Here is a 24,337-nt window from a genome sequence, read left to right on the forward strand (position 1 = left end):
TGCTGCGGTTGTTCCAGGCGAGGCTTTCGCGGTAGTATGTGCGGTACAATGCTGGGATTGACTGTTTTGGGGAGATTGCGGAGTGTAAGGAGCGTATTTGTGGTTTGCGGAATGAGTGGGCCGAGGGTGTTCGTGTGCGTGCTCATGTGTGAACGTGTTGACGGGGAACGGCTCTCTCCTTATCTTTTAGGGAAGGTGAAGGCTGCGCGGGACGGTGTTCTTTTTACGGCTCTGCAACGGCCGGATGGGTCCGTTGTTTCGGACATCGGTGGTGTGTTGCATTATGTGCGGCAGGAGTTGGTTGCACTCTATGGGGAGGTGGTAGGGGACGACGCGATTGCGGAAGGTTTCTTGGGTGGTTGTGCTCCGGGGTTGTCTGCTGCTGATTGTGTTGGTTTGGAGGAAGATGTTTCGTTGGGGGAGCTTTTCGATGTGGTGAGGTCGTTTCGTTCCGGGAAGGTGCCGGGCTCGGATGGTCTTCCTGTCGAGTTTTATGTTGCCTTTTGGGATGTGTTGGGTGATGTTCTTTTGGAGGTGGTCCGGACTTGCCTTCGGGGGTGCGTTCTGCCTGTGTCTCAGTGCGTTGGGATTGTGCGGCTGCTCCCGAACCAGGTGATTTGCGGTTCTTCTTGAACTGGAGACCCATTACTTTGTTGAATGTGGACTATAAGATCCTGTCCAAGATTTTAGCTGGTCGGTGTCTCCGTGTGGTTGCGTCTGTGGTTTCCGTGGAACAGTTTTGTGGTGTTCCAGGTCGCTCGTTACTGCAGTGCAATGCGTTATTTCGGGATGTGCTTCTGTACGTGTCGGGCTCTCGCTTGTCGGCAGCGATGCTTTGCCTGGATTGGTCTAAGGCTTTTGACCGTGTTTCGTTAGCTTTTGTTTTTCGTGTGTTAGAGCGGCTTGGTTTTCCGCCTTTGTTTGTTCGTTGGGTGCGTATGTTGTACGCTTAGTGTTGCAGTCGGGTTTGCATCAATGGGTTCTTGAGTGCTCCTTTCCCTGTACGCCGTTCGGTGAGGCAGGGTTGTCCGCTTTCCATGCTCCTTTATGTGCTCTTTCAGGAGCCTTTTTTTCGGGCGGTCAAGGCTTGTGCGCTGATCCGTCCCCCCCCGGCTGCCTTCTGATCTTCGGTTACCCATCTGCGGTTATGCGGATGATACCATCCTGTTCGTGTCCTCTGCTGGTTCTGTTCGGGCTGTCCAGGTCGTGGTTGAGAGGTTTGAGTTGGCCACTGGGGCCCAGGTCAATCATGCCAAATCTGGTCTTATGGGTATCGGTGGGTGGTCCTCTCGCCTTGTGTGGGAGGGGTCTTGGTTTCCAGTGGTCTCCTCTCTGCGTGTTCTGGGGATCACCTGGTTCGCTTCTTACGAGAGATCTTTGGAATTTAATTGGGGTGCGGTTTCTTGTAGTGTTGGTGTTGCGGTTGGGTTGTTGGCTGCGCGCCCGTTAACAATTTATCAGCGGGCGTTGCTTGTTACTTGTAAAGTTCTGTCACGTGTCTGGTTCGTGGCTCGGTGTTTCCCCCTAGATCGCCGGCTGGCTCTGGGGTTGGAACGTCAGGTTTATAGGTACGTGTGGTGTGATCGTTACCACCCGGTTCGTCGCTTGACGTTGGTGTTAGCTGTGCGGGAAGGTGGGGTTGGTATTCCTGATGTGTTTACCCGGGCTCGGGCGCTGTTCTGGGTCTCGTTGCATCAGGGTTTAGCGTTGGGTGGGGGGCTCAATGCTTTGTGTATTTTTTATTGTTCAGTCCGGTTTAGTTTTTTGGTGGATTGCGGTGTTTGTCGGTAGGTGGCCTTTTGTACCCCTCCTGTTTACTCCTGGGCGGTAGACATTCTTCGGGCTGTCTGTCGTTGTCCGGGTTATATGTCTCTTTCAGTGAAGGCGATTTATGGGGTTCTATTTTGTCGTGTTCAGCCGCGGGTGGAGACTTTATTTCCGTGTTGGGATTGGGGGGAGGTGTGGGCGGCGTTAGGGGCGCGGTTTTTGGCACCGCAGCAGCGGGAGTTGTTGTTTCGCATGTTGCATTTGTCGTTGGCGACAAATGACCGGTTGTGCATGCTGGGTTTGCGTGCCTCTGACGCATGTGTCCACTGTGGTTTGCCTGAAACTCAGTCACATGTTTTCTATTTTTGTGAGAGGCTGAGTGGTTTGCTTGATTGGTTTCGTGCTGTGTTGGCCGTGGTTTGTGGGCCGGGATGTCGGGGTGGTTTTTTGCCGTTTTTGTTTTTGTCTTTTCCGCGGGGCTCTCGACGGGTGCGTAATACGCTATGTCTTCTTGTCGCTGACTATGTGTATTGTGTGTGGGTTGGCCGGAGGGAGGGTTATGGGGTTGATAGGGTTTTGGGGTTTTTGAGAGGACGCTTACGGTTCACCTGGTGGTGGCTGCAGCGTGCTTTTCCGGATGATTTTTGTGGTTGATTTACTGGTGCGTATGTTCGTGGGGCTGCTTTTGAGTGATTGGTCGTGGGTTGGGCTCGTGGATGTTGGCTGTGGGTTGGTTGGGTGGGTCTTGTTCCGGTTTGTTTTAGGTCCCCGGTCCTCCGGTGGGCCTCCTCGGCGGGGGTTGGGCGGGGTGAGTGTGTGTGGTTGTTTTGTTTCTGTTGTGGTTGCTCCTGTGGGTGTGTGTTCGTTTGGGTGTGCTTGTGTGTGGGTGTGGTTTCTATGTTTTCCCTGGCTCCTGCGTGGGCCTTTTTGTTTGCCTTGTATGGGTTTTATGTTTTGTGCATTTTTGTTCTTTATGGTATGTGTGCTTGTATGCTCCTCTGTCTTTGGAGCGTGCCTCTTCTGTATTTTGTGATTTTCTGTGTGGGGGGGGGGGGGTGCCCGGGTTATGTTTTGTCCTCCCCCCCCCCTTTTCATGTACTACTGTTCCTGTGTTATGGGTGTTCTTTTTGCCATTACTGATTGTTATTTCTCTTTTTATGTGCCATGTCCTTTGCCTTGTGCTATTTATGTCTTATTTATCTGTTCTTTCTTGATTTGTGTTTTGTGTTCTGCCTTTGTATTATGTCTTTTTAATTATGCATGAGGAAACGAAGAAAAAAAGAAATGTACTCAGTTATTTCTGTTTGACTTTCAATGTTCTGTATTTCCATGTTTTTTGTTTAATGTAGTTTTGTACTTTTGCCTCTTCGGGGTTTCGGAGGCCTGTTGTTCTGTACTTTTATGCACCTGTGTTTGGGTTGTTGGGCTGGGCTTGTATGTGCGTTCTTCTTTTGTATTTCTGTACTTAAGGTTGTGTGGATGTGCCTATGTTTTATGTTATTTCTATTGTGTGCTATTTATGTCATGTTCTGTTTTTGTGGTAAATACTGTGCCCGTTTCTGGGTTCTCTTTTTTTTGTGCCTTGTGTCATGTGTTTTCTTTCTTGGTTTTTGTTGAGTATGTTTAGTGTATCCGTGTTTACTTCCTTTGTTATATTGTCCTGTGTATGTTCATGACTTGTTCTTTCGGCGGGTGTCTGTTTTGTACATTGTGTATTCTTTTATAAAAATAAAAATAAAAAAACTTCAAACCAACACTCTCCCCATTAGTGAATCATCAACTTCACGCGACTCCAGTGCCATCTGCATCATCTATATATAGTCTCACACGAGCAGTTGGCCTCAGAATATTCTTGTGCTCTCGAGCTGATGCTTCTATCTAAGCATACGTCCTGCATATTAGTAGAGGTTTCAGCCAGCCCACTATTTTCAGCACCTTTAACTAATTTTTGTCTTGCTTATTGTAGAGTAACTTAATCATTATTTTATTTTATGTTGTGTTTTGTCTTTGTGTATATTTTTGATCCGCACTGTACATAGCCAAGGGATTATCTTTATTTTGTTTATATTTGTTTAAAGCAAATTAAAGTTCATTATTTATAAGATTTGTTTTGCGTGTTTTTCCCTTTCACTTTACCACAGGAGACAACCGCCAAGCAGTCAATATTTTTGTTTCTTTTTTTTTTTAATGTGATTGGCATTTACACCAGCCATAGAGAAGACTGCCTTAACACCTACATTTCTCGTCACAACCTGTACACCTGCTGCCTATGTTAAGTGAACCACCAGCCAGTAACTACTTTAGTGTTATTGAGGATATTCCTGACAGTGCTTTATGTCTGAGGTCAACCGGTTCTTGCTTACCCTCTTCCTAACTATAAGTATGCTATTAGCTGCTCGTCTCACGTTTGCTAGTTCTCCCCTCTTCAATAAGGTTTTTTGCATTATTCCAAAAGATTCGTTTAGAGCGTCAGGAGCAGTGTTTATTATCCTTCGTAAGATTTTGTGAAGCTAATAATACGTCAGGAACATGTGTAGATACTAAAGTTGCTTCCATACTTCCTCTTCTACAATGTCTATATTGGTGAGTCTCTAACAGAAATAGTCGCAATAATGTCGCTGAAAAGTCATAGCCCAACCCACGCTCCTGAGATTAGATAATTGTGACAACGTTTCCGTCCGTCTGTCTTGGACCTATCAAGTGGTGATGAAGGAACGTGGGAGAGGAAGTCAGCGTAACGCGAGATGGAACGTCATTATTTTCCTTGTTTCTTGGGATATTTATTAATACATTTTTCTAACAGAAGAGTGTCCTGACAGTTACCTGATGTAGATGTAGATGTAGATGTACCCAAGATAACCTCAAGATGATCTGACTCTCTTGAAGACTCTGAGGAAGCTTTTCATGAGCACCTCACATATCTACTTGTATTACAAGATTGAAGCATTGTTCACACTCGATTTTCATGTAATACAAAATATAACTTCATATTTGTTCCTGAGTAGTAACTGTTATTTGCTAATTGCTTATGCCTAAAATGTATAGAAAACTGCTATTATTCACTTCAAAATTTGTGTTTGTGACCTGGAAAGTGACATTTTGAAATTTAACAATATCAGGTGAGAAAACTGCCGAAGTTTCTTGTCTATATTCACAAAGTCAGAAAAAATATATAAATGAAAATTAACATGAAACATGTTATACAATAGTTATCACAACATTTAGGAGTGACTAAGTAATTTTCGAGATTTGTGATTATACAGTATGTCACTTTCACGAATCAGTTGTCGGAAATTCCGACACAAGATTACTAACACCAACTATAACCAGCAAACACGATTATACTAGGAACATTTTATCATTATCCTGCCCGAAACGCATTTATCATTTTATCCTGCCCGAAACGCATTGCGTAATAGTGGCTTTAGGCATTGTATGTACTAGCTCTATCTATATATTGATCCATTAATGTAACATCACTTGTATGTATGTACCTTACCTGAATAAACATATTTATTATTTATTATTAAACATTACTAACTACTAACTTCATTAACAGAAAATGGGTTTCAGTGATCTCTCAAGAGAGAATGGGAGATTCGTCACATCATCAAAATATCCATTTAGCCTTAACACGTATCCTTAAAACACCAGCTTGGAGACTAAATATGATAAAAAAATGTATTCTGCAGCACAGGTTTTAATTAAAACACATTAAATACATAGTATACTTCCCTATGTCGATAATGACTTCATTTAGAACTGCGCTCTGAACGTCCAGAGTGGGAGGGAGACAGACGCCATTACGTTCGTGGTCACACAGACAGAGTGTAGCCTCCCTCCTGAGTAGACACGAAGAGATCATACACTTCCCGCGAACTTCGTGACAAAGAAATCACAAGAGTCTCCGATCAACCCACGATTTCGCTACCTAGGGAAGTATTGCACCGGGTTAAAATTAGTTGTGTATATGTGTAAATTGGTTGCCAATAATTTTTATACAAATTTTGCCAGTTATGAAGACTGACCAAAACCCGGAACAGGTAAGCCCTCGTTTTATAAAACAGAATCTCTTCCCTGATATATACAGTGTCTATATACTAGTGACAGGTTGCTACTTATTAGTTACTCGGCAGGTGCAGTTAGAGGGAAGAAGAAATAATATCGAGTCATCTTAGTGCAACAGGAAGCATTCACGGTCACCATTAGGTCTTAAAGCAATGAGTTTTTCATACGTGACTAGGGAGTGTCTAGGGCCTATTACTAGGCTGTGTACAACTTGACAGCTAAGACATTGATTACCATGTTACTAACCCATTTAGCAGTAGTACTAACATTAATTTAGTAGGTTATTTTATTATAGATTATTTGTGGTATAGGCTAGATACATAAACCCCCCAAATATGTGATTAGGTAAACACCTACCAGGATAAACTGTTAAATATACAGTCCACTTTGAGTTAATAATTATCAATTAAATAAGTTCAATAAATTAATGATTTAATATCTAAATAAATAAACAAATTAATTTGCTGATCCCTGTCGGAAAACGGACACCATTTACTAATATTACATGCAATATGCAGATAATATTGCTGCTGTTGTATACACAAGTTTACCTATAGAAAATGTAGCTTGTAGTGGCATTTTCCGTCAATAGAAAACGAGATATCATTGCCACATAGTACTATAAATTCACCAGCTATTCTGTTGGGAATTATACTTAATACAGTAGTCTTTGGACTTATTACATCATAAAAACATCTCATTTGAATTAACTTAATTATCAGTATCAAAATAGAGTAAATGTGACCCTTCTATCAGTTACTGACATCTGGACAAAGTGAGCCAGGAGCGTCAGTGGAAGGAGGTCAGTGATTGTTAAGACCAGAGTCGTTGGAGCAAATTCCGCTCCTATAATTCTCTTGGACGAAGTGTTATGGAGATTAGCTTAAGTGTTCTACCATCATCAACACGCTGTCAACAACCACAAGGGAAGTGTCTTTCCGAAATCTTATCTAAGTTGTTATTGGCCAGTAATGTTATGTTAGATAGGATTATTTCCGGTTAGAACACGAACGATCGACTCAACACAGGTAATTAAGCCTTGGTCCTTATCTAATAATATACAGTGTTTTCTCTGATATTGCTGTCATATATTAGGATTCCGGCTTTACAGCTAGTGCCCTTTGACAGGAACAAGAAGAGGAAGCAAGAATTAATCTTGGTACATCAGATACTTGGGTGATGGAAGCTAGCCTCACACGAGGATAATTTGGTGTCTACATCCCTGTTATATCTGGTGGACTAAGCCTGCTGTACAATATGATAAGGCACCCCCAATTTTATATACTAATATATGTAGTTTAATACTGTAATTTGATTGGCTACATATATATAAATTTAATATAAACCCCCTCCTAATGTGTATGGATCGATTTGTGAGAATTTGCAGAAATTCAGTCCACTTAACCTCATACAAATTGTTATAGAAAAATATAAATTAACGTAAATATAAATTCTATATAAATTCATATAAATTAAATAAATATAAATCTCACAGGTCGGTTCCCACAATCCCTGTGGGCAAATACACCACATCAGTCCCTCAAATGATGTCTCCAGTTGTGTTCTCATAATACTGTTCTTGTCAACAGCGTTTAAAATGTAGCATATCCTGGTGAAAGTAATTGCCTTGCTCCTGCGAGTATGCTCCCAAGTTCTCCTTGAGTTCATCATGATGAGCATCAAGGAAAATGGTTTTTAGAGATACCCACCAGCACATTCTGCCATAGTTCTGCTGGTTCTTCAAAAACCAGCTCCACATAGTTTACAACCTTGTGATTGCCCAAGGAACCACGGAACTACTGCAACAAAGCTGTTCCAAGAAGCTTTTTCCTCCCTAGTGAACTGCTTTGAGAATTCCTTGCTATGCAATATCCTCATCTGTGGTCGATGAAGACGCCGACATTTTTACTTTTACCTATGACACCTTAATTAAGGAAGAAGGTTTAAAAGCACTTGAAGGCTGCCAACTCCTTGTCTTAATTATGACAAATAGTTTCACAAGACCCAGTTTGATGTGCGTGAGTGGTAGCATCAACACCTTCCGGTGGTCCATCAATGGCCGCCTATTGATGCTGTTCCTCCCCATAGAGAACTGGGTCTGCTGTAGTCGGTCCCGCCTGTGACAGTGCACCTTAGCGTCTCAGCATGAACCAAAGGCAATAACATAGAAACTTGATAACACCGCCTTGCAGACTTGTCCCGAATGCGACCATTTTGAATTGTCTGATGATCTAGCCACACGCATAATACTTCAAGGCATCCAGCAAGCTCTTGATGCTGTTGTAATCCTCTATGAGGTGCACCGAGCCACGGGAACGACTATTTATATTAATGGAAAGTTCTAGAAGTTACTCCAAATTTACTCAGTACGGAATATTTTTGAAACGTTCTGGAAAATATGGAAAACAAACAAAAATAGTCCTGGTCATAAAAACAGAGTTTGTGGAGAATAACAATAAATTTGTACACTATGGAGCTATATGCACTTACCAAATAACACTTACTACTCAGGAACAAAATCGAAATATGAATTGTGTATATAATCTTTGTGTAACACTTTGTGAATTCACTATATTGGTCTATATAGTCCAATTGTATTGTGCACACATTATGTATGTACATCATCACAAGAAAGACCTTCTATATATATTATCTTTAAATAAAATATCCCAATGTATATTATATGTTAACATTATTTATATTGGTCGTATTTATCTGTGTAAACAATACCAGTGTATAGTATATAATTAATATGTGTATATTTGTTTACACTATATGTTTGTGGACGTTTTCTGTGTACATTATCTTTGTGTATAATATCCTTGTGAATATTATCTGTTTGTGCACTAACGTTACTAACATTACCTGTGTACATTATACTAATGTACATTGTTATTGTGCTTTATCCTTATGTACATTGTCTATGTGCATTATCCTTATGTACATTATCTATGTGCATTATCCTTATGTATATTATCCTTGTGTTCATTATCCTTATGTACATTATCCTTGTGTTCATTACTCTTGTGTACACTATCTTTATGTACATTATCTTTATGTACATTTTTTGTGTAAATTCACATTAGATATGTGTGCTGTAATGGAAAGGAACTCCCTGTCCCGGACTATTCCCCAAATGTAAGGTAGAGGGACCCTCACCTGCCCCTTTCAAACCCCCAAATGTGAGGTCGGGGATTCTCTACATCTTCGGATAGGTCCCCTAGATGTAAAGTCGAGGTTGCCCTACTCCCGGACCGAGCCTCCAGATGTAAGGACGACTAGGACGTCCTAACCCGATCAGCGAGTCCTCACCTTACATTAAATAAAAGGGAAAAAAAGGGAATCAACTGCAAGTGGGAGGTAGCTGCCTTTTTCTCGTACGGTACTTGAGGAAATACCAAATTAGGGTGTAGGAGTCACCGCCCACATGTAGTCTCATGCTCGCAGAGCTGTCAGCCTCCCTGATATCCTTGGGTTCCTGCAATTTTTTTTTTGAATTCCATTCTACTAATCTCTCCCACGATAATCTTATAATAAGGCTAGTTAAACAGTGCTGATAGAATTTGGTAAACTTAACTCCACCCTAAGGTCGCCAAGGCAGGGAGGGGAGCAGTAACACTTATTCAGATTTTTGTACAATCTCAAAATCGAGACGTGTTAAGATATGTCTCTTATTAACACTCAACAATAATAAATAAATGTATATACTCACGATATCTCTATTATATCCACACTGCAAAATCATTACTTCTATAACTTATAAATAGTTCACAATATAGGTTACTCTTAATAGCCTAGTTCTCAGTAGTTTAAATTAACTACAAATTTACCCTGATCAAACCATAAACTATTCTTAGGACTTCTCTGATCTCAACAAATTTGCCTCTTCCGAATCATATAGTCCTATCAACATTTTTACAGAAATCTCAATTAATAAATTATCTTAGGGTATGGGTATCAACATAGTAAATCAAATACATTAAACGTTAACATTATATCTTAATAGTAACATAAATATTTCGGTGTCAGTCCATCAAATTCTAATAAGACATTAGAATGTTGATCATCAACAAAACATAAGCAATAACATATGCATACATCAAAACAAATTAGAGATAAAATAAAAAAAGCATTGATAATTATCAATTTCACATCCAAATCCTAGTCCCTCCTCATTAATTCTTTTGCTCCAACTTAGGATTAATAAATCATTATTAGTTAGGACTAATAAATCATTAAAAAACATTATGTGTGTGTTATAATAACATTATATATGTGGTTATTATATAAGCAAATTATCTTTTTGTACATTTTCTATGCACAGTATCCTAATGTACAGTATGTCTGTGTACAATATCCTAGTGTACAGTATCAGTGTGTAATGCAATCTCTTTGTTTACACAATACATGCGTTCAGCAATTCTGTGTACATTCTATGTTTGTAAACCACATCTGTGTACACTGTGTACATAATATATTTATATACCTTACATTTATGTACATTGACTGTGTGTACATTAGCTCTGTGTGTACCTTGCATGTATACACGACAGGCATGGACGTTAACGGCACTGTGGATGAGAACTTGACCCCAAGAGCGACCTTTGTGACCACCAACACCAGTCATGTCATCTCTAAGGCCACCCTCGAGCAGGGAGTAGAGACCTGCCTCACCTTTGTTCTTAATATGAAGGTGAGAGAGAGAGAGAGAGAGAGAGAGAGAGAGAGAGAGAGAGAGAGAGAGAGAATATTTACTCCGAATGATGCATATGATAGGCTCAGGAAATTAATGGATCTCTGGGAGCTGGTTTGAACTAAGCTGAAGCAGGTTTACAGCTCTTGCTTACAGTTTCACCAGGTTCCTTTTATGATAGTTCCATATGTGTTAGCTTTAAAGTACATTCTCTTGAAGTAAATGAGTCTCAAGTAGTAGGCTTCAGATGAGCTGAGGTGACTACCAGCTCTTGCTTGCAGTTTCACTGGGGACAACTTTTATCATAATTGTCACCATAACAAATAAATATATATGAATGAAGAACACTGTGGATTAAAATTAGTTAAATAAACTAAATAAAAAGTCCTTAGATCGACTTTGCTCTGACGATTCATGACCTTCGCCCCCACAGGAAAATCTGCAAGACTTGGAACGGCCTCTCGAAGTGACCTTCAAGTTCCACTCCGACGATTTTGACCCAGGTATGTGGTGTTGCGTCATGTGTATGTGGTGTTGCGTCATGTGTATGTGGCGTTGCGTCATGTGTATGTGGTGTTGCGTCATGTGTATGTGGCGTTGCGTCATGTGTATGTGGTGTTGTGTCATGTGTATGTGGTGTTGCGTCATGTGTATGTGGTGTTGCGTCATGTGTATGTGGTGTTGCGTCATGTGTATGTGGTGTTGCGTCATGTGTATGTGGCGTTGTGTCATGTGTATGTGGTGTTGTGTCATGTGTATGTGGTGTTGCGTCATGTGTATGTGGTGTTGCGTCATGTGTATGTGGTGTTGCGTCATGTGTATGTGGTGTTGCGTCATGTGTATGTGGTGTTGCGTCATGTGTATGTGGTGTTGCGTCATGTGTATGTGGCGTTGTGTCATGTGTATGTGGTGTTGCGTCATGTGTATGTGGTGTTGCGTCATGTGTATGTGGCGTTGTCATGTGTATGTGGCGTTGTGTCATGTGTATGTGGTGTTGCGTCATGTGTATGTGGTGTTGTGTCATGTGTATGTGGTGTTGTGTCATGTGTATGTGGTGTTGTGTCATGTGTATGTGGTGTTGTGTCATGTGTATGTGGCGTTGTGTCATGTGTATGTGGTGTTGTGTCATGTGTATGTGGTGTTGTGTCATGTGTATGTGGTGTTGCGTCATGTGTATGTGGTGTTGTGTCATGTGTATGTGGTGTTGCGTCATGTGTATGTGGTGTTGCGTCATGTGTATGTGGTGTTGTGTCATGTGTATGTGGTGTTGTGTCATGTGTATGTGGTGTTGTGTCATGTGTATGTGGTGTTGTGTCATGTGTATGTGGTGTTGTGTCATGTGTATGTGGTGTTGTGTCATGTGTATGTGGTGTTGTGTCATGTGTATGTGGTGTTGCGTCATGTGTATGTGGTGTTGTGTCATGTGTATGTGGTGTTGTGTCATGTGTATGTGGTGTTGTGTCATGTGTATGTGGCGTTGTGTCATGTGTATGTAGAGTTGTGTCATGTACTCACCTAATTGTGCTTGCGGGGGTTGAGCTCTGGCTCTTTGGTCCCGCCTCTCAACCGTCAATCAACAGGTGTACAGGTTCCTGAGCCTATTGGGCTCTATCATATCTACACTTGAAACTGTGTATGGAGTCAGCCTCCACCACATCATTTCCTAATGCATTCCATTTGTCAACCACTCTGATACTAAAAAATTTCTTTCTAATATCTCTGTGGCTCATTTGGGCACTCAGTTTCCACTTGTGTCCCCTAGTGCGTGTGCCCTTTGTGTTAAACAGCCTGTCTTTATCAACCCTATCAATTCCCTTCAGAATCTTGAATGTGGTGATCATGTCCCCCCTAACTCTTCTGTGTTCCAGCGAAGTGAGGTTTAATTCCCGTAGCCTCTCCTCGTAGCTCATACCTCTCAGCTCGGGTACTAGTCTGGTGGCAAACCTTTGAACCTTTACCAGTTTAGTCTTATCTTTGACTAGATATGGACTCCATGCTGGGGCTGCATACTCCAGGATTGGCCTGACATATGTGGTATGCAAAGTTCTGAATGATTCCTTACACAAGTTTCTGAATGCTGTTCTTATGTTGGCCAGCCTGGCATATGCCGCTGATGTTATCCTCTTGATATGGGCTTCAGGGGACAGGTCTGGCGTGATGTCAACCCCCAAGTCTTTTTCTCTCTCTGACTCTTGAAGAATTTCATCTTCCAGATGATACCTAGTATCTGGCCTTCTGCTCCCTACGCCTATCTTCATTACATTTCATTTGCTTGGATTAAACTCTAACAACCATTTGTTCGACCATTCCTTCAGTTTGTCCAGGTCTTCTTGAAGCCTCAAGCAGTCCTCCTCTGTCTTAATCTTTCTCATAATTTTGGCATCGTCAACAAACATTGAGAGAAATGAATCTATACCCTCCGGGAGATCATTTACACATATATCAGAAACCAGATACGACCGAGCACAGAGCCCTGTGGGACTCCACTGGTGACTTCACGCCAATCTGAGGTCTCACCCCTCACCGTAACTCTCTGCTTCCTATTGCTTAGGTACTCCCTTATCCACTGGAGCACCTTACTAGCTACACCTGCCTGTCTCTCCAGCTTATGTACCAGCCTCTTATGCGGTACTGTGTCAAAGGCTTTCCGACAATCCAAGAAAATGCAGTCCGCCCAGCCTTCTCTTTCTTGCTTAATCTTTGTCATCTGGTCGTAGAATTCGATTCAGCCAGTCAGGCAAGATTTACCCTCCCTGAATCCATGTTGGCAATTCGTCACGAAGTCCCTACTCTCCAGATGTGTTACTAGGTTTTTTCTCACGATCCTCTCCATCACCTTGCATGGTATACAAGTCAAGGACAATGGCCTGTAGTTCAGTGTCTCTTACCTGTCGCCCTTTAAGTATATTGGGACCACATTTGCCGTCTTCCATATTTCTGGTAGTTCTCCCGTCTCCAGTGACCTACTATACACTATGGAGAGTGGCAAACAAAGTGCCTCTGCACACTCTTTCAGTACCCATGGTGAGATCCCGTCTGGACCAACAGCCTTTCTAACGTCCAGATCCAGCAGGTGTCTCTTGGCCTCCTCACTCGTAATTTCGAACCCTTCCAAGGCCACCTGGTTTACTTCCCTTTCTCCTAGCACAGTGACCTCACCTTGTTCTATTGTGAAGACCTCCTGGAGCTTCTTGCTGAGTTCTTCACACACACCTCTTTGTCATTCTCTGTATACCTGTCCTCGTCTGTTCTAAGTTTCATTACCTATTCTTTCACTGTTGTTTTCCTCCTGATGTGACTGTGGAGCAGCTTTGGTTCGGTCTTGGCTTTGTTTGCTATATCATTTTCATAATTTTTCACTGCTTCTCTTCTCACCCTGACATACTCATTCCTGGTTCTCTCGTATCTCTCTCTGCTTTCTAGTGTTCTGTTATTCCGGAAGTTCCTCCACGCCCTTTTGTTCAGTCCCTTTGCTTCCGTACATGCCCTATTATACCATGGATTCTTCTGTTGCTTCTCGGATTTTTCCCTTTAGGACGGAATGAACCTGTTTACTGCCTCTTGACGCTTTTGGGTGACATAGTCCATCATATCTTGTACAGATTTATCTTTGAGGTCTGTGTCCTAAGGTATTTCCCTCAGGAAACGTCTCATCTTCTCATAGTTCCCCTTTCGGTATGCCAGCCTTTTGTTTCCTAGTTCTCTTTGGGGAGATATAATTCCTAGCTCTACCAGGTACTCAAAATTTAATACACTGTGGTCACTCATTCCCAAGGGTGCTTCCATCTTAACTTCCCTTATATCCCACTCATTTAGGGTAAATATCAGATCGAGCATGGCTGGTTCATCTTCTCCTCTCATTCATGTTGGTTCCTTTATGTGCTGGCTTAAAAAGTGTCTTGCTGCCACTTACAGCAGCTTAGCTCTCCATGTTTCTGGGCCTTCATGCGGATCTCATGTAAGTCTCTCATGATTAGCAGTCCAGATCCATTCCTGCTGGCAACAGAAGCTGCTCTCTCTATTATGTTAATGGTGGCCATGTTGTTTCTATCATATTCCTGTCTGGATCTTCTGTCATTCGGTGGTGGGTTATATATGACTACGGCTATAATTTTTTGTCCTCCAGTTGTTATGGTACCTGCTATGTAGTCACTGAAACCCTCACAGCCCTGGATAACCATCTCCTCAAAGTCCCAGCCCTTTCTTACCAGCAGAGCTACACCACCACCGCCTCTTCCTTCTGTCCCTTTCCTCATAACATAATATTCCTGTGGGAACACTGCATTTGTTATGGTTTTCGTTAGCTTTGTTTCTGTGAGAGCTATTATGTCTGGGTTTTCCTCTAGTACCCATTCTCCAAGCTCATTTGCTTTATTTGAAATTCCATCTATGTTAGTGTGTATGTGATGTTGTGCCGTGTGAATGTGGGATGGTGTCAGACTTTTTCCAGGAGGTCAAGAATGCGATGGGCTCAGAATCTGGCTGAGAAGTCATATATGGAACAGAGTCAGACTTTGTGTAGCGGTCATATATGGGACAGAGTCAGACTTTGTGTAGAAGTCATATACGTAACAGAGTCGAACATTAACAAGGTCAATAATAGTAATTTATACTTACGACTTGTATAGAGGGCTTCTTATGATCGAACTATTGACTTTCCCGGGGATGAAACCCCACAACAGTTGAATAACTCCCAAATACCTATCGACTATACAGAAGCATTAGGCGAAAGGCAACGTGCCAAACCATTTCGGTCGAGCTAGGGGAATCGAACCAGGGATCCCCCAATTGGGAGTGGAGAACGAAGCCAACTTTTGCTAGAATATATTGTATCTGTGCAATAGGGTCAGATTTTGGCTGGGGTCATATATGGGATAACTATATAGGCAAGCCAGCGGTGCCCGAGTCTCTGTTTATCTCTCAATCTCTCTCTCCCCTCTTCCATCTGCGCCTCTCCCTCCCCCCCCCCTCCCTACCCGTTCTGTCTCTCTGCTTCTCTCTCTCTCTCTCTCTCTCTCTCTCTCTCTCTCTCTCTCTCTCTCTCTCTCTCTCTCTCTCTCTCTCTCTCTCTCTCTCTCTCTCTCTCTCTCTCTCTCTCTCTCTCTCTCTCTCTCTCTCTCTCTCTCTCTCTCTCTCTCTCTCTCTCTCTCTCTCTCTCTCTCTCTTCCTCTCTCTCTCTCTCTCTCTCTCTCTCTCTCTCTCTCTCTCTCTCTCTCTCTCTCTCTCTCTCTCTCTCTCTTCCTCTCTCCCTTCATTCTTCCTGTTCTCTCTCACCGTGGGTAAAATATACTCCAGTAGCACTGAATCAACGTTATCGACGTTAAATCAATGTTTCTGACAGTGAAACAGGGTTTAATTAACGTTATCAACGTTAGCTGAGCATCGATAACATGTGTTAATCACGTCAAAACTCTATGGACCATAAACCCCACATTTCAAACTAAAGAGGAATACCTGGGACTGGGAAAATCAGGCGTTACTTCTTGAGTAGGGCACGTGGGTCGACCCCAAGCACACTATGTGGGTCGACCCCAAGCACACTATGTGGGTCGACCCCAAGCACACTATGTGGGTTGACCCCAAGCACACTATGTGGGTCGACCCCAAGCACACTATGTGGGTCGACCCCAAGCACACTATGTGGGTTGACCCCAAGCACACTATGTGGGTCGACCCCAAGCACACTGTGTGGGTCGACCCCAAGCACACTATGTGGGGTCGACCCCTAGCACACTATGTGGGTCGACCCCAAGCACACTATGTGGGTCGACCCCAAGCACACTATGTGGGTTGACCCCAAGCACACTGTGTGGGTCGACCCCAAGCACACTATGTGGGTCGACCCCTAGCACACTATGTGGGTCGACCCCAAGTACACTATGTGGGTCGACCCCAAGCACACTATGTGGGTCGACCCCTAGCACACTATGTGGGTCGACCCCAAGCACACTATGTGGGTTGACCCCAAGCACACTATGTGGGTCGACCCCAAGCACACTATGTGGGTCGACCCCAAGCACACTATGTGGGTTGACCCCAAGCACACTATGTGGGTCGACCCCAAGCACACTATGTGGGTCGACCCCAAGCACACTATGTGGGTTGATCCCTAGCACACTATGTGGGTCGACCCCAAGCACACTATGTGGGTTGATCCCTAGCACACTATGTGGATCGACCCCAAGCACACTATGTGGGTCGACCCCAAGCACACTATGTGGGTTGATCCCTAGCACACTATGTGGGTCGACCCCAAGCACACTATGTGGGTCCACCCCTAGCACACTATGTGGGTCGACCCCAAGCACACTATGTGGGTCGACCCCAAGCACACTATGTGGGTTGATCCCTAGCACACTATGTGGGTCGACCCCAAGCACACTATGTGGGTCCACCCCTAGCACACTATGTGGGTCCACCACAAGCACACTATAACACCATACAAGCACACTATAACACTCACCATACAAGCACACTAAAACACTCACCATGCAAGCACACTATAACACTCACCATACAAGCACACTATAACACTCACCATACAAGCACACTATAACACTCACCATACACGCACACTATAACACCATACAAGCACACTATAACACTCACCATACAAGCACACTATAACACTCACCATACAAGCACACTATAACACTCACCATACAAACACACTATAACACTCACCATACAAGCACACTATAACACTCACCATACAAGTACACTATAACACCATACAAGCACACTATAACACCATTCAAGCACACTATAACACCATACAAGCACACTATAACACCATACAAGCACACAATAACACTCACCATACAAGCACACTATAACACCATACAAGCACACTATAACACTCGCCATACAAGCACACTATAACACCATACAAGCACACTATAACACCATACAAGCACACTATAACACCATACAAGCACACTATAACATCATACAAGCACACTATAACACCATACAAGCACACTATGACACCATACAAGCACACTACAACACCATACAAGCACACTATAACACCATACAAGCACACTATAACACCATACAAGCACACTATAACACCATACAAGCACACTATAACACTCACCATACAAGCACACTATAACACTCACCATGCAAGCACACTATAACACTCACCATACAAGCACACTATAACACACACCATACAAGCACACTATAACACTCACCATACACGCACACTATAACACCATACAAGCACACTATAACACTCACCATACAAGCACACTATAACACTCACCATACAAGCACACTATAACACTCACCATACAAACACACTATAACACTCACCATACAAGCACACTATAACACTCACCATACAAGTACACTATAACACCATACAAGCACACTATAACACCATTCAAGCACACTATAACACCATACAAGCACACTATAACACCATACAAGCACACAATAACACTCACCATACAAGCACACTATAACACCATACAAGCACACTATAACACTCGCCATACAAGCACACTATAACACCATACAAGCACACTATAACACCATACAAGCACACTATAACATCATACAAGCACACTATAACACCATACATGCACACTATGACACCATACAAGCACACTACAACACCATACAAGCACACTATAACACTCAGCATACAAGCACACTATAACACCATACAAGCACACTATAACACCATACAAGCACACTATAACACCATACAAGCACACTATAACACTCACCATACAAGCACACTATAACACCATACAAGCACACTACAACACCATACAAGCACACTATAACACTCACCATACAAGCACACTATAACACCATACACGCACACTATAACACCATACAAGCACACTATAACACCATACAAGCACACTATAACACTCACCATACAAGCACACTATAACACTCACCATACAAGCACACTATAACACTCACTACACAAGCACACTACAACACCATACAAGCACACTATAACACTCACCATACAAGCACACTATAACACTCACCATACAAGCACACTATAACACTCACCATACAAGCACACTACAACACCATGCAAGCACACTATAACACTCACCATACAAGCACACTATAACACCATACAAGCACACTATAACACTCACCATACAAGCACACTATAACACTCATCATACAAGCACACTATAACACTCGCCAACCAAGCACACTATAACACTCACCATACAAGCACACTATAACACTCACCATACAAGTACACTATAACACCATACAAGCACACTATAACACCATACAAGCACACTATAACACCATACAAGCACACAATAACACTCACCATACAAGCACACTATAACACTCACCATACAAGCACACTATAACACTCACCATACAAGCACACTATAACACTCACCATACAAGTACACTATAACACCATACAAGCACACTATAACACCATACAAGCACACTATAACACCATACAAGCACACTATAACACTCACCATACAAGCACACTATAACACTCACCATACAAGTACACTATAACACCATACAAGCACACTATAACACCATACAAGCACACTATAACACCATACAAGCACACTATAACACCATACAAGCACACTATAACACCATACAAGCACACTATAACACCATACAAGCACACAATAACACTCACCATACAAGCACACTATAACACCATACAAGCACACAATAACACTCACCATACAAGCACACTATAACACCATACAAGCACACTATAACACTCGCCATACAAGCACACTATAACACCATACAAGCACACTATAACACCATACAAGCACACTATAACACCATACAAGCACACTATAACACTCACCATACAAGCACACTATAACACTCACCATACAAGCACACTATAACACCATACAAGCACACTACAACACCATACAAGCACACTATAACACTCACCATACAAGCACACTATAACACCATACAAGCACACTATAACACCATACAAGCACACTATAACACCATACAAGCACACTATAAACACTCACAATACAAGCACACTATAACACCATACAAGCACACTACAACACCATACAAGCACACTATAACACTCACCATACAAGCACACTATAACACCATACACGCACACTATAACACTCACCATACAAGCACACTATAACACTCACCATACAAGCACACTATAACACCATACAAGCACACTATAACACTCACCATACAAGCACACTATAACACCATACAAGCACACTATAACACCATACAAGCACACTACAACACCATACAAGCACACTATAACACTCACCATACAAGCACACTATAACACCATACAAGCACACAATAACACTCACCATACAAGCAAACTATAACTCTCACCATACAAGCACACTATAACACTCACTATACAAGCACACTACAACACCATACAAGCACACTATAACACTCACCATACAAGCACACTATAACACTCACCATACAAGCACACTATAACACTCACCATACAAGCACACTATAACACTCACCATACAAGCACACTATAACACTCACCATACAAGCACACTATAACACTCACCATACAAGCACACTACAACACCATGCAAGCACACTATAACACTCACCATACAAGCACACTATAACACCATACAAGCACACTATAACACTCACCATACAAGCACACTATAACACTCATCATACAAGCACACTATAACACTCACCATACAAGCACACTATAACACTCACCATACAAGCACACTATAACACCATACAAGCACACTATAACACTCACCATACAAGCACACTATAACACTCGCCATACAAGCACACTATAACACTCACCATACAAGCACACTATAACACTCACCATACAAGCACACTATAACACCATACAAGCACACTATAACACTCACCATACAAGCACACTATAACACCATACAAGCACACGATAACACCATACAAGCACACTATAACACCATACACGCACACTATAACACCATACAAGCACACTATAACACTCACCATACAAGCACACTATAACACTCGCCATACAAGCACACTATAACACCATACAAGCACACTATAACACCATACAAGCACACTATAACACCATACAAGCACACTATAACACTCACCATACAAGCACACTATAACACCATACAAGCACACTATAACACCATACAAGCACACTATAACACCATACAAGCACACTATAACACTCACCATACAAGCACACTATAACACCATACAAGCACACTACAACACCATACAAGCACACTATAACACTCACCATACAAGCACACTATAACACCATACACGCACACTATAACACCATACAAGCACACTATAACACCATACAAGCACACAATAACACTCACCATACAAGCACACTATAACACTCACCATACAAGCACACTATAACACTCACTATACAAGCACACTACAACACCATACAAGCACACTATAACACTCACCATACAAGCACACTATAACACTCACCATACAAGCACACTATAACACTCACCATACAAGCACACTATAACACTCACCATACAAGCACACTATAACACTCACCATACAAGCACACTATAACACTCACCATACAAGCACACTATAACACTCACCATACAAGCACACTATAACACTCACCATACAAGCACACTATAACACCATACAAGCACACTATAACACTCACCATACAAGCACACTATAACACCATACAAGCACACTATAACACTCACCATACAAGCACACTATAACACTCACCATACAAGCACACTATAACACTCACCATACAAGCACACTATAACACTCACCATACAAGCACACTATAACACTCACCATACAAGCACACTATAACACTCACCATACAAGCACACTATAACACTCACCATACAAGCACACTATAACACCATACAAGCACACTATAACACTCACCATACAAGCACACTATAACACCATACAAGCACACTATAACACCATACAAGCACACTATAACACCATACACGCACACTATAACACCATACAAGCACACTATAACACTCACCATACAAGCACACTATAACACTCGCCATACAAGCACACTATAACACCATACAAGCACACTATAACACCATACAAGCACACTATAACACCATACAAGCACACTATAACACTCACCATACAAGCACACTATAACCACCATACAAGCACACTATAACCACCATACAAGCACACTATAACACCATACAAGACACACTATAACACTCACCATACAAGCACACTATAACACTCACCATACAAGCACACTATAACACCATACAAGCACACTATAACACCATACAAGCACACTATAACACTCACCATACAAGCACACTATAACACCATACAAGCACACTATAACACCATACAAGCACACTATAACACCATACAAGCACACTATAACACTCACCATACAAGCACACTATAACACCATACAAGCACACTATAACACTCACTATACAAGCACACTATACAACACCATACAAGCACACTATAACACTCACCATACAAGCACACTATAACACTCACCATACAAGCACACTATAACACTCACCATACAAGCACACTATAACACTCACCATACAAGCACACTATAACACTCACCATACAAGCACACTATAACACTCACCATACAACGCACACTATAACACTCGCCAACAAGCACACTATAAACACCACCATACAAGCACACTATAACTCACCATACAAGACACTATAACACCATACAAGCACACTATAACACAATACAAGCACACTATAACACCATACAAGCACACAATAACACTCACCATACAAGCACACTATAACATCACCATACAAGCACACTATAACACTCACCATACAGCACACTATAACACTCACCCATACAAGTACACTATAACACCATACAAGCACACTATAACACCATACAAGCACACTATAACACCATACAAGCACACTATAACACTACCATACAAGCACACTAATAACACTCACCATACAAGTACACATCTAAACACCATACAAGCACACTATAACACCATACAAGCACACTATAACACCATTACAAGCACACTATTAACATCACCAATACAAGCACACTATAACCCCATAACAGCACACTTATAACACCATACAAGCACACAATAACCCTCACCATACAAGCACACTATAACACCATACAAGCACACAATACCACTCCACCATACAAGGCACCACTATAACACCCTACAAAGGCACACTATACCACTCGCCATACAAGGCACACTAGTAAACAGCCATACAGCACACTATAACACCAGTACAAGCACACTATAAACACCATACAAGCACACTATAACACTCACCATACAAGCACACTATAACACCTCACTCATACAAGCACACTATAACACCATACAAAGCACACTACACACCATACAGCACACTATAACACTCACCTACAAGCACACTATAACACCCATACAAGCACACTATAACACCATACAAGCACACTATAACACCATACAAGCACACTATAACACTCAGCAATACAAGCACACTATAACACCATACAAGCACACTACAACACCATACAAGCACACTATAACACTCACCATACAAGCACACTATAACACCCATACACGCACACTATAACACTCCCATACAGCACCTATAACACTCACCATACAAGCACACTATAACACCATACAAGCACACTATAACACTCACCATACAAGCACACTATAACAACCATACAAGCACACTATAACACCATACAAGCACACTACAACACCATACAAGCACACTATACACTCACCATACAAGCACACTATAACACCCATACAAGCACACTATAACACTCACCATACAAGCACACTATAACTCTCACCATACAAGCACACTATAACACTCACTATACAAGCACACTTAACACCACCATACAAGCACACTATAACACTCACCATACAAGCACACTATAACACTCACCATACAAGCACACTATAACACTCACCATACAAGCACACTATAACACTCACCATACAAGCACACTATAACACTCACCATACAAGCACACTATAACACTCACCATACAAGCACACTACAACACCATGCAAGCACACTATAACACTCACCATACAAGCACACTATAACACCATACAAGCACACTATAACACTCACCATACAAGCACACTATAACACTCATCATACAAGCACACTATAACACTCACCATACAAGCACACTATAACACTCACCATACAAGCACACTATAACACCATACAGCACACTATAACACTCACCATACAAGCACACTATAACACTCGCCATACAAGCACACTATAACACTCACCATACAAGCACACTATAACACTCACCATACAAGCACACTATAACACCATACAAGCACACTATAACACTCACCATACAAGCACACTATAACACCATACAAGCACACTATAACACCATACAAGCACACTATAACACCATACACGCACACTATAACACCATACAAGCACACTATAACACTCACCATACGAGCACACTATAACACTCGCCATACAAGCACACTATAACACCATACAAGCACACTATAACACCATACAAGCACACTATAACACCATACAAGCACACTATAACACTCACCATACAAGCACACTATAACACCATACAAGCACACTATAACACCATACAAGCACACTATAACACCATACAAGCACACTATAACACTCACCATACAAGCACACTATAACACCATACAAGCACACTACAACACCATACAAGCACACTATAACACTCACCATACAAGCACACTATAACACCATACACGCACACTATAACACCATACAAGC

General features: G+C 42.0%; 1 protein-coding gene across 2 annotated transcripts in view; it reads left to right on the top strand.

The window, feature by feature from the left end:
- LOC123755217 (integrin alpha-4) overlaps positions 1-24,337 on the top strand; it is a 194,279-nt gene that overhangs the window by 74,553 nt on the left and 95,389 nt on the right. For both annotated transcript variants that reach the window (XM_069327620.1, XM_069327619.1), the window contains exons 14-15: positions 10,389-10,528; positions 10,962-11,031. In XM_069327620.1, the coding sequence (XP_069183721.1) occupies positions 10,389-10,528; positions 10,962-11,031 (210 nt within the window). The remainder of the gene's footprint in view (positions 1-10,388; positions 10,529-10,961; positions 11,032-24,337) is intronic.

This window comes from Procambarus clarkii, chromosome 20 (genome assembly GCF_040958095.1).
Source record: "Procambarus clarkii isolate CNS0578487 chromosome 20, FALCON_Pclarkii_2.0, whole genome shotgun sequence".
NCBI lineage: Eukaryota > Metazoa > Arthropoda > Malacostraca > Decapoda > Cambaridae > Procambarus > Procambarus clarkii.